The 10237-nt window shown below is 44.0% G+C and overlaps 1 protein-coding gene across 1 annotated transcript in view; it reads left to right on the top strand.

The window, feature by feature from the left end:
* Window positions 1-4826: 4826 nt before the first annotated feature.
* LOC102201517 (partitioning defective 3 homolog B-like) overlaps window positions 4827-10237 on the top strand; it is an 83488-nt gene continuing 78077 nt past the window's right edge. The window contains exon 1 of the mRNA XM_005730976.1: window positions 4827-5309. Within this exon, the coding sequence (XP_005731033.1) occupies window positions 5193-5309 (117 nt within the window). The 5' untranslated portion in view covers window positions 4827-5192. The remainder of the gene's footprint in view (window positions 5310-10237) is intronic.

The raw sequence follows: 10237 nt of genomic DNA, 5'->3' as shown, positions 1-10237 counted from the left end.
GTCTGGGTCACTTATGAAAGAGGTTAAAGAGATCACATCCGGCTCGCTTTGGGAAAATTCCCCTGATGGTGATGAGACGTGCGCGGCTATGACAGAAAGAACAAATATTTTTTTCTTCAATTTCCCCTCATATGTACTTCAATGCTGTGAATACCCGAGCTGGAAGTATGGTATGTTATATATTAACTACGCCGCTTCAGGGCTGAAGAATATCAAAGCCTCCAACTTCCTCTCGGATTTAAAATTCTGCAAACGTCTCATCACCTTCAGTACACACCGTACACTACACACTGTACCGGGCGGGAAGTCGGCCGCCAGCAGTGCGCCACAAAGATCCTCCCAAATTGTAAGCATATAAGCGCCAAAGTACAATATACATCTCTGTGTGTCCACAGATCACGGTGAATGGTGATAGCTTTTTTTTTTTTGCTTTGAATAACTGTGATTACTCTAGACAACAATCCTGTAACACTTGTAATTCACAGGCGTGCACCTTTAGCTATTGGGCTGGAGCCTTTCAGCAGCGGCACACAAAAGAAATGCAATTTTGCATCATGAATATTATACCTGCGGTCTGAAATGAAATCCTCATGCTGAATGAAAGTCATATTTTGTGATTGCGAACACTATCTCTCATGCCCGACTTGTGCAGCTACGGCACACATACGCACACAATCAGAGAGCCAGAGCAGGTTTTTATGAGTAATCCTCGCCAATGATTCAGGGCCTGTAATTGTAAGCAGCGCAGCAGGAAGTGAAGCAAGTCTCAACTATTGACCGGCTCCAGTCTCACACTGAGCTAAAACACAGGGGTGGTGGCACCGCCGCTGAGAACATGTCAATTTTGCTCTTTAGAAAAGGGGCACTGCTTGAAGACTGAAAGCAAATCAACACGTGTATCGACCCGAACAACCCAACCCTGTAAATTGCACTCAGAGAAACGAGCAAAACAACAAAAACCATCACTTGGCTTTTATTGATGACCAGCACTCTGGCTAAGCAAGCCTTACTTCCAGATGAGGAAAAGATTGAAAAGACTAAAAAAAAGAAAAAGAAAAAGGTTTGATAGAACATTCAGAGATGCTCGATATGAGCTTGTAACAGACTTTCAGCTCTTTTAAATTACTGCCTGCTTTTGGCATCTCGCTCAAAAACGCTACAGGTGAGGGCGTGCTCAGAAGCTACTACTCTATTTATAGAGGAAGTGACATCACAGAGCAGAGAAGTGACAGCGCTGATGCTGTGCAAACACTCCAGCGTGACATTGCTGTCAAACTCGTCTTCGTCTCAGGTCACGCTGCAGCTCCTATCGTCCTCACGTGGGAATAGATCAAATTTTTTTGCAGGTTCTCACCGTCGGCTTGTTTTATTACGACACTGCATTTCTGACAATGGCATCTTGTCATCCGGTTTTTTCACATGTTAGAGTGTGAGAAGGTATTTGAGGCCTCTGTAGCGTGTACACCATCTTCTTCTTCTTTATAAATATAGAGGAAGTGTGCAGAAAACAGGAACAAGTTGAACAAAGAGGGAAGCTTTTCTGCGCCGTCTGTTTATAATAAGTGGGTTATGGTGGGGTTTTTTAATTTTCATTGCAGTGGTCATCCACTGTTTTTGGAACATTTTAGGGAAGAAGAACTATATTATGGTCATGTTCAAGTTCAGTTCAAGTTCAGTTGACTGGCATATGGAGCTACAAGAGTGTCTATGTCGTCTTCGATTAGGGGAAGCGCAATAAAGCGCACTAATTAAACAATATATGATTGTGCCTTCTTAGTAGATTTCATAGCACAGTCTCTCATTGCCAGCTACAAATTCTCCGTTGCACGCAGCAGTGGCCTGATATTAACTGAGAGTCTGACTATAGGAAAGTCATTGTGTCACCGTGAAGTTATGTGTCTTCCTTGAACAAACTGAGAGCCGTGTGAGTTGAAACAGGCCACAAAGTCAAGCTTAGCCACAATCCTGGGATAACAAATAAATGCCAGCCCATATCAGCTTTGGATCAGGTTATGCACTGCTAAACATCCAGCTCACACATATTATGTATCACACATCATCTAGGTTGCTTTAAGTCTACCTAGACTTGAAGTCAAGACCGCCTAAACCAAGACCAAGACAATACCAAGACCAGAGGGCATCGAGACCAAGACAATACCAAGACCAGAGGGTATCGAGACCAAGACAAGACCAAGACCAGAGGGTATCGAGACCAAGACAATACCAAGACCAGAGGGTATCGAGACCAAGACAAGACCAAGACAAAGTCGAGACGAGACCGACACAAAAAGTCTTTAAACTGCAGCCAGATGCTGCTTCGTTTACGGGTGTCAGGCATATTTATGTGTTTTTGCGATGCACTCGCACAGCCCTCCTCACCGCTGTCTACTGTCTCACTTACTGAGAGGACAGACTCACGCTCCACTTGACTGTCGCGTCTCTCACCCTCTCTGTTTTTCACATAATGACATTATCCTATATCCTCGCATGTGATTGGCCATGATATGGAGGGATTGGAGCATAGCTGAGCCACTGTGTGAGAGCTGAGCAGCGAAAGGAAATTAAGTGAGGAGCCGGCTCTTGCTCAATGGGAGTCGACTCTTCTGATTCACCACAAAGCACTCTCTAAGCACGGCTCTTAGAGCTGATGCTTTTGCGCATGACACATTATCGAATGTTACGTTGTGTGTCATGGATACTGTTGACTCCAAGTCTCCCGACCACTATGTCGATCTGAGACAGCAAGACCGAGACAGGGAGACCAAGTCAAAAGCCCGTCGAGACCAAGACAAGACCAAGACCACGTAAAAGTTCTCAAGACATCCAACTCTAAGTCTACCTACAGTTGCGGTTCACCTGCAAGCCACTTTGCAACCCACTCACATTGCTCCATGTGCTTGTTTTTATGCTGTTTCTAATTTGGTCAATGTTATATGTGTTGTCATATCTGTCGACCTTGCTGATGTCGTCCCAATAGAAGTCCAGCTTTCAGAAAATAGATCGAGAATATGAACAAAACAAAAAAAGTAGAAAAAATTAGTGTTTGGCTGATTATTTCTTTGTTGTAACAATGTGACAATGCTTCTTGGCAATAAACCTTATACCGTTGGAATGCCTTAAATGGTGACATATTTCTAAGGAAAATGCATTTGTGGGTTGAGCAGCAGAGTTATGTATGTCGTTTGCGCCTATTAAAGACTTCAAAATCTTCCCTGCCAATGTCAGACGGTTTAATCTGCTACTGAATCCCGTCTGGTGTTGTTTATTAGATCGGATGTTTAGAATTAACAACCCTCTTTTTATGATAGTGGGCCAGACTGAAATGAGGATTTAAAGACAGCTAAAGCACTTACACCATACAGTTTAATCTCTCTCCGCTCTCAGTTTTTATCATTGCTGTATGGAAACACCCCTGGCCTGGATGAGGTTGACTGCAGTTAGCAGTGGAACATGTGTTTTCAAGTTTCTCTGACTGGTGAGTCAGCAGCTGGGGGAACATAACCAGCATCATATACTCTCAGTACCTGTGAAAACAGAGTGTTAAACCAGGCGTGAAATTATGCTCAGCCTCGAAAATCAGAGCCCAGGGATTACGGACATGTGCAGCTATTGTGGGATTTGCTAATTGGAGATTCTCTCTTTCTTCCTGTTTTTTTCAGTCTGCCTTCTATCCTTTGGACTCTCATTCTCTGGACTCCCCCTCTAAATTCACCTTGTTTACCATGGACTGAGATGAAACAAGAAGCAAAAAGAGGCTGTCACCCCTTCATTGTTCCGTTCCGTACATTTTGGATGAATTACACTGGCAGTGGAAATAATTGCTTGTCCCAATTATGAATTCATCTGCTGCCGTGGCTTTCAGACTTGATGTGGAGAAAATTCCCCAGAGCAGAACCAAACAATGCGGGGGGAATAAGGCACATGAGTGTGTCAGTGGCCATTAATATCCATAAAGGCAATTTCACAGCACACCTAATGACATAAAATGACAGACAATAACGGTTAAGGAAAAAGTGTGTGAGTGGAGGTGAAGTGGTGTATGGGGGCTAGAGTAGGGAAGGAGCTAATATAGTTCTCAGCAAACACACGTAGAGAGTTTATGTCATAGTTTCTACGTGCCAGAAAATCTGACAGGTAGGAAATAAATGTTAATGGGGTGGGCATAATATTAGGAACACTTCCTAATACAATGAAGGCCAGTACAACACCACCGCTTACAATAATCTTAATAATGATTATATTAATAATAAGGAAAAATGATCATTTGGAAATGTAATTGTAAATGAAAGTAAGTGCAGTGAAACAATACTGAAAAAAACAAAGGTACAAATCTGCTGTGATCATTCACGACTGGATCTTTCCACCCGAGTTCTATCAGAGTTTCTACTTTCTTCGAGGTATATTTGTTGTTTAGTTGCTGCTTTTAAGATGTCTGGGTAAAAAAAATTTCTCTGTTACTTCACAGAGTCTGTGCTGCCACATTTTCTTTGTGCTTCTTTTTCTGCTTCCTTTTACAGCCCAGCTGAGGTTTTAATCAGGTAATAATATATAAAAATTGATGTAAATTTACATTTACATCAATGTTACAGTTGACTCCACCCTGATGCTTTTGTTTTTGACTCTATTCATAATCTTTATGCAACAGCCCATGAAATTTGAATAATACACATTTACATACAGGTACTTCTTTTTGTGCCTGTATTAGCGTTATATGAAACATAATAACCTGTTTAACTATTGTCATGCGCATTAATGAAGCCTGTAGAAATAACCCATAAAGTGTGGGTGGTGTATGTCAGTGGGAATGTAATTCCCTGGAGTGCCAGAGTCACCGTGATTTCTTCCGGGTTCCTGTCTCGGTTTGTTTTGTTTGGGTGTATCGGCGGACAGCGCAACATGACAGAAAGTCACTCTCGGCGACTGTGATAACCGCTTTTTCTTCCACTTTTCCCACAAAATAAGATGTCTTCTGGAGTTTTACACGTCGCTGTATTTCGGTAACCTCTGATTAGTGACTTTAAGGTGATTTCATCCAGACCTGAGACACCTGTTGCGGCAGTTTCGACAGACAGGTGCCACTTTGTCCGTCACCAACACCGGGCGAAGCTCCGGGTCGAGAGATCACCGAAACTTGGATTACTTCCTTAACTATTTTAAACTAAGTTTTTTTTTTTTCTGAACTTGTTGCTATAATGAAAGTTACGGTAACTTTCGGGGACACCTCTGTGGTGGTTCCCTGCAAAGCTGGGTGGACAGTCCGGGATTTAATCGAACAAGCTACGCGGAGGTACCGCAGGATTTTGGAGCAGGTAAGCGCCGTCTTTGCGCTACTTCACGCTATTCTCCATGAATACAGAACCAACATGACACAACGTTTCATTCCAGTCATTCTTCGCATTTTGTGAGGGGTAGCGCTCATAACATGGGCTGGGGTGTGGATCACGTGACACGGCTAATTTACAGGTTATGACGTCTTCACTATCGGAGCTAACGTTAGCAGCTAGCTTAAATAAGACGGAGAAAAAAGCTATTTATTGCTTACAGACAATTAATTTTGCAGTTAAAATTGAGCCGAATTCACTTTATGGCACTTATTTATGCCAAGCAAGTCAAAGTGTTGTTGAAAGCTAAAAACTTTTAAATCTATTCTAGTTTTTTTTTTAAATTGAGAGAGTTTCTGTCCTATTAATGAGTTTTACTGAAAGAATCACGCACTGTGTGATTAGTACATAATTTATTTATTTAAAAAAAAAGTTTTTAAGTGCACCTCCCAGCCACCACATTATATCTGGATATCAGGTGAAGAGAGTAACAACAATGCAGTGTTTTGCTGAGACACTGTGGATGCTGGCATTCTTGTGGATGTTACTTTGACACATAGCACCCAGATAAACATTGCTGCACACCATCAGAGAGAAAAGAACAACCTGCTCCCCTATAATCAATAAATAAATATAATCACAAGAGTGCATCCTCCATTAAAGCAGTTTCAGGGAAAGTATAATATAATGGCTTTTGTCCCATTTTTTTCCAGTCTTCACCACTCAGGTCTTCAGTTTCATGAGGTTTGTGTTTTGTGTTCTCATTGGCTAACAACACTGATTACGTGCCTCCTTAGCGGAGGAATATATAAAAATAAAATTTCCCTCCTCACTATCCAACAGGGGTTCTCAAGCTGCTGCCAGCCCTCAGTTCTCTGTCTCAGTTGTTTCAATTTAAAGTATGTCCTCCACCCAGGAGTTTGTGGAAAGGTGGGGTTGTCTTCTTCCATTTCAGCACGATCAACTGTAGTAAAAAGTCCTGGCCTAGTTAAGCGTCCTGCAGGGCCACTCAGATTATTGCTGTCATAGGGTTCAGGGAGTCCATTGTTCTAGGCATCTTCTGAAACTCTATCCAGCGATCTGCCAGCTCAGGTGGGTCAAAAATAGTCCAACCAATTTAATGCTGCTCTGTTAAAGTTTATGCATTTTTATATAATACATATAATGCTCTACTGGCCCCATCACTAGGTAGCTGATGGGTAAGAATGCGAGGAGTATTGTTTTCTTGTGACTGGAGTTTTTCTTTCCAGTGTTCACGTACACACAGCAGCGTTCTGCTCCCTGCTGCAATCACTTGAGCATTAATCATTCTGCCGAACTGACCTTTTTATTAATCAGCAGCGTGCGAGTGTGCTGTCCTTGTGTGATAGTGCACCTTATGTGTGTTTCATCTCAGCAAGGATGGGTGTGAGTGGTGCCGGCTGCATCCGTGGCTGTCTACCTGTACAATAGCGCCCTGTTTAAGCTCTGGTATCTCAGTGGGCAGGTGGAAGTTTACTGCTTTATGTCCTCAATGTGGCTGCAGTTGGGGAGGTGCGTGGTGGACAGGAGGCTTTGTCCTGTGAGTGATTGGGGATTAGGATTGGTGACGGGCCCTGTTCTTATCGGTTCCCCCTCCTTCAGCCTTCTGCCCAGGCACCCTCCCTCCCTCTCCCCTCCTCAAGGCGAGGCAAGAGGCTGCCATGTGGGGATTCGAGGAGCCGTGGTGGCAGGGATGGAAGGACAGATTAGGTGTCTTGGATGGCTCGATGAATTGCTTCCTCTTAGTGAAGAGGCGCACACAAACATCTCCACAGCCACACGAACAGGCGGGGGAGCTCATCTCACTCAGTGTCCCCTGAGCTGTCTGCTTCACTGACAGCCACAGCCGTGCCCGCTCTGCCCAGCAGTCATGGCCGATTCTCCCAGCGGCGCGCCGCGGGTGCACAAGCTGCACCGGGTTAAAATGTGAGCCTGCTATTAAAAACACGCCTGGGCCTTGATTGCTTTTCACAAAGCATGTTAATTAGGAGCCGCTACGAGACGCTGACTTAGCGGTCTGTGGCCTTCCTCTTAATAGAGGCAGCTCATTGCGAGGACAGTCCAGCTCTGGAGCTGCCAGAGAGGGCCGAGCAGATCTGACCAGATGAGGCGGTTGCTCCTGCCAGGAGAATCCACTTAGCACCCACATTATCCGCACATTTCTCCACTTAACCGCACATTTCTCCACTTGTCCGTGGCCGCTGACAGCAGGGACAGTGTCAAAAACCTGAGTTTAATCACTGTTTGTGTGTGCGTGTGTGTTTGTTTATGACCATGTGCAGGGTAAACTGTGGAGTCTGCACAGGCCCTCTGTGCATTGCCATAATGGCATGTAGACCTCACCAATTAGCAGTTTCCAGCTGCTTTTATCTGTTATCGTGGCGAAAACGGCTATGTCTCCTGACAAAATGTGTCTGTATAGAGAAGATTTCTGCTCATTATGCAGTGTGATCTCTAAAATTGGAGCGTGCAAAGCACCAGTATACTGATGAAACATGAAAAGTAAAGCACACAGTAGTTTTCTGACTTTAATCTCAGCTATGGTGTGACTAAAACGCATGATTTCTGGGGGGGTGTTATGTAAAGATTGCAAAAATTTGATTAGATGGTTAGATGGCGTGCATCTGCACACAACAATTTTTCCATTAGGACATCTCAAGTAACATATTTTTGCATGATTGGCAGTACAAATTCAAAAAGTGGCTCGCTGGGCCGGTCACTGTCTGGGCAGTCCTCATTATCATACAGCTCCTTCCCCAGATAAGATCTTATTCCACTGTGGGATTTTCCTCCAACTTTCCCTTTTTATATCTTCCGCCTTGATCCATTGCGAGCTGGAGAAGTTGATTCAGTGCAGACTAAGGGCTACGGTCAAGATGGTGAAGTTGGAGACTCACGTGAGAAGCAACTGGTTGTAATCACGAGTTATTTGTCACAAAGTATTTGGCAGATAAAATAATTTGCAGAAAGGAAACGTATAAATGGCGTGATTTAGTAGTTCAGATTGTATGTGTGTCTCCTATCGCAGCATGTGCCACACCTATGTGTCCACATACCCAATTCACAGGCCTGACATCCTCTAATAGAACCTGAATCTGTGGGAAATCCTGCGATCAGTTATTAAAGTCAATTTCTGTAAACTGTGATGATGTAAAATCCCCATAGTTGCAGGGCTGAGTAGTGTATGTGCTTTAGCCTGGGGGACCTGTGTGAAGACTCCACGTCTTGCAAATTCTCAGGGGAAAGAGCCAGGTACTGTAGCTGTCTCGCTCTGTCTCAAGCCCTGTCTGTGCAGCTTCAGTTCTGATTACAGCCCGTATACCTCGTATGTGCTGACAGCTCTCTAAGCAAGCTGAAAGCGCTCTGTCCTCCTTGTGTAAGTAAGCAGGTGGGAGAGGACTTGTCCGGTGTGGGTTGGTGTGTGCGTGTTTTAAAAAGTTGCGAGCAGCTCAGGTCATTTGTGACATTGGATTTAAGCACACGCAGACTGCCAGCTGCATTCATCAGACTGCTGCAATTGCGTTTTAGGGGAAATCATTCGGCGCAGCTGATCCCTGAAGGAAAACCATCCCGCCCTAGAGATGACGCTGTATTTCTGCCTTTAGGGCACTGAAGCAGGACAGGTGCAGGCTGATGCACGAGACTTTAAACTCTGATAGCCCAGCCATTAAAAAGGCATTAAAAAGCAGATGTGATCCCATGACACTTGCCACTTACCGAAAGATGAAAGTGTTAAAAAAACAAAACAAGGATCAAAATGCCACCAAAAAACGAGCATTTATAAGCAACATCTAAACAAGCAAACCCAAAATTCGTTAAAAGTGGTGGCAATTTGGATAAATTTGAATGCAAGTGCCTCACTTTTAGAAAACATGCAGGATTGAAATGGCAGAACCATTTTTTGGTAAATGGCTTGACAAAAACAAACAAGGTTTAATCTCACCGTTGTTCAGAGGTATTAAAAATAACGAAATAAAATGTGAAATCATTTAAAAAGCATCAGCTCTTCGATAATAACTGAATTTAATGCATAATCCTTAAAAAGCCACAGACGCAGTGTTTTGTCGGTTTTGCTCCTGGATCTTCAAAACTAATGCTGGTCCAGGTTCACCTTCCCAAGTGAGCAATCACATTGTTGTGATGTCATAGTTTTGCAAGGTGGAAAGGCATCACACCTAACCCTAACCCCCTGACTATAACTCCCTCCAGCTTTTCTCTCTACCCTCGTGCCTTGGCGGACGCTCCTCATCGACGTGTTCATTAAAACATTTTTTTTTTGGTCATGGCTAAATCCACGCCTTGCTCCTGCAGCTTTGTAATTGCACATTCTTCTGAGGATCAAAGTGTGAAATAGCCTCCCCTTCGCTCCCTCTCCGCCGCCGCCGCCGCCTCCTCGCCGAGTTTAGCTTCACTAATCGGCCCAGTGCTTCAGCGCTCTCGAGTGGTGTCGTATTTGCTCACCAGAGTGAAGGTGGAGAAGGCGGGGGGAGGAGGTATCTCTTTAAATGATGGGGGGACTTAATGGTGTAATTTGCGGGGAATTTACTCTTCTAACTGTCACGGTAATTCCCCTCTGCCGTTGACTGACTGACTCCCGATTCCTTTTGTTATTTATTTCTTGGGAAGAGTGAGTGGAATTACCAGGGATTGACAATGAGGGACTTCAGAAGAACTTCTCTTTATTGCCCTCTTTCCTCCCTAAAGATTACTTTCCTTGTGAAGTGTCATCCGTTCATCCCTTTTCATCACTGGGTAGAGAGGAAAAAGCTTCTCGGGGCCTCCCGCGTGTACCAGGTGTGCTTAAGCTTCGCTGACTGCGATGCTCATTAACACTTGGACGTTCCCGCGCACTAATCCAGTGATTTGAATGAGTTCTTTTCCCTTAAAAACCACGC

The sequence above is a fragment of the Pundamilia nyererei genome, unplaced genomic scaffold (genome assembly GCF_000239375.1).
Source record: "Pundamilia nyererei isolate P.nyererei 1_Seehausen unplaced genomic scaffold, PunNye1.0 scaffold00040, whole genome shotgun sequence".
Classification (NCBI taxonomy): Eukaryota; Metazoa; Chordata; class Actinopteri; order Cichliformes; family Cichlidae; genus Pundamilia; species Pundamilia nyererei.
The sequence above is the reverse complement of the archived record's forward strand: the minus strand, read 5'-3'. Positions and strand labels throughout refer to the sequence as shown.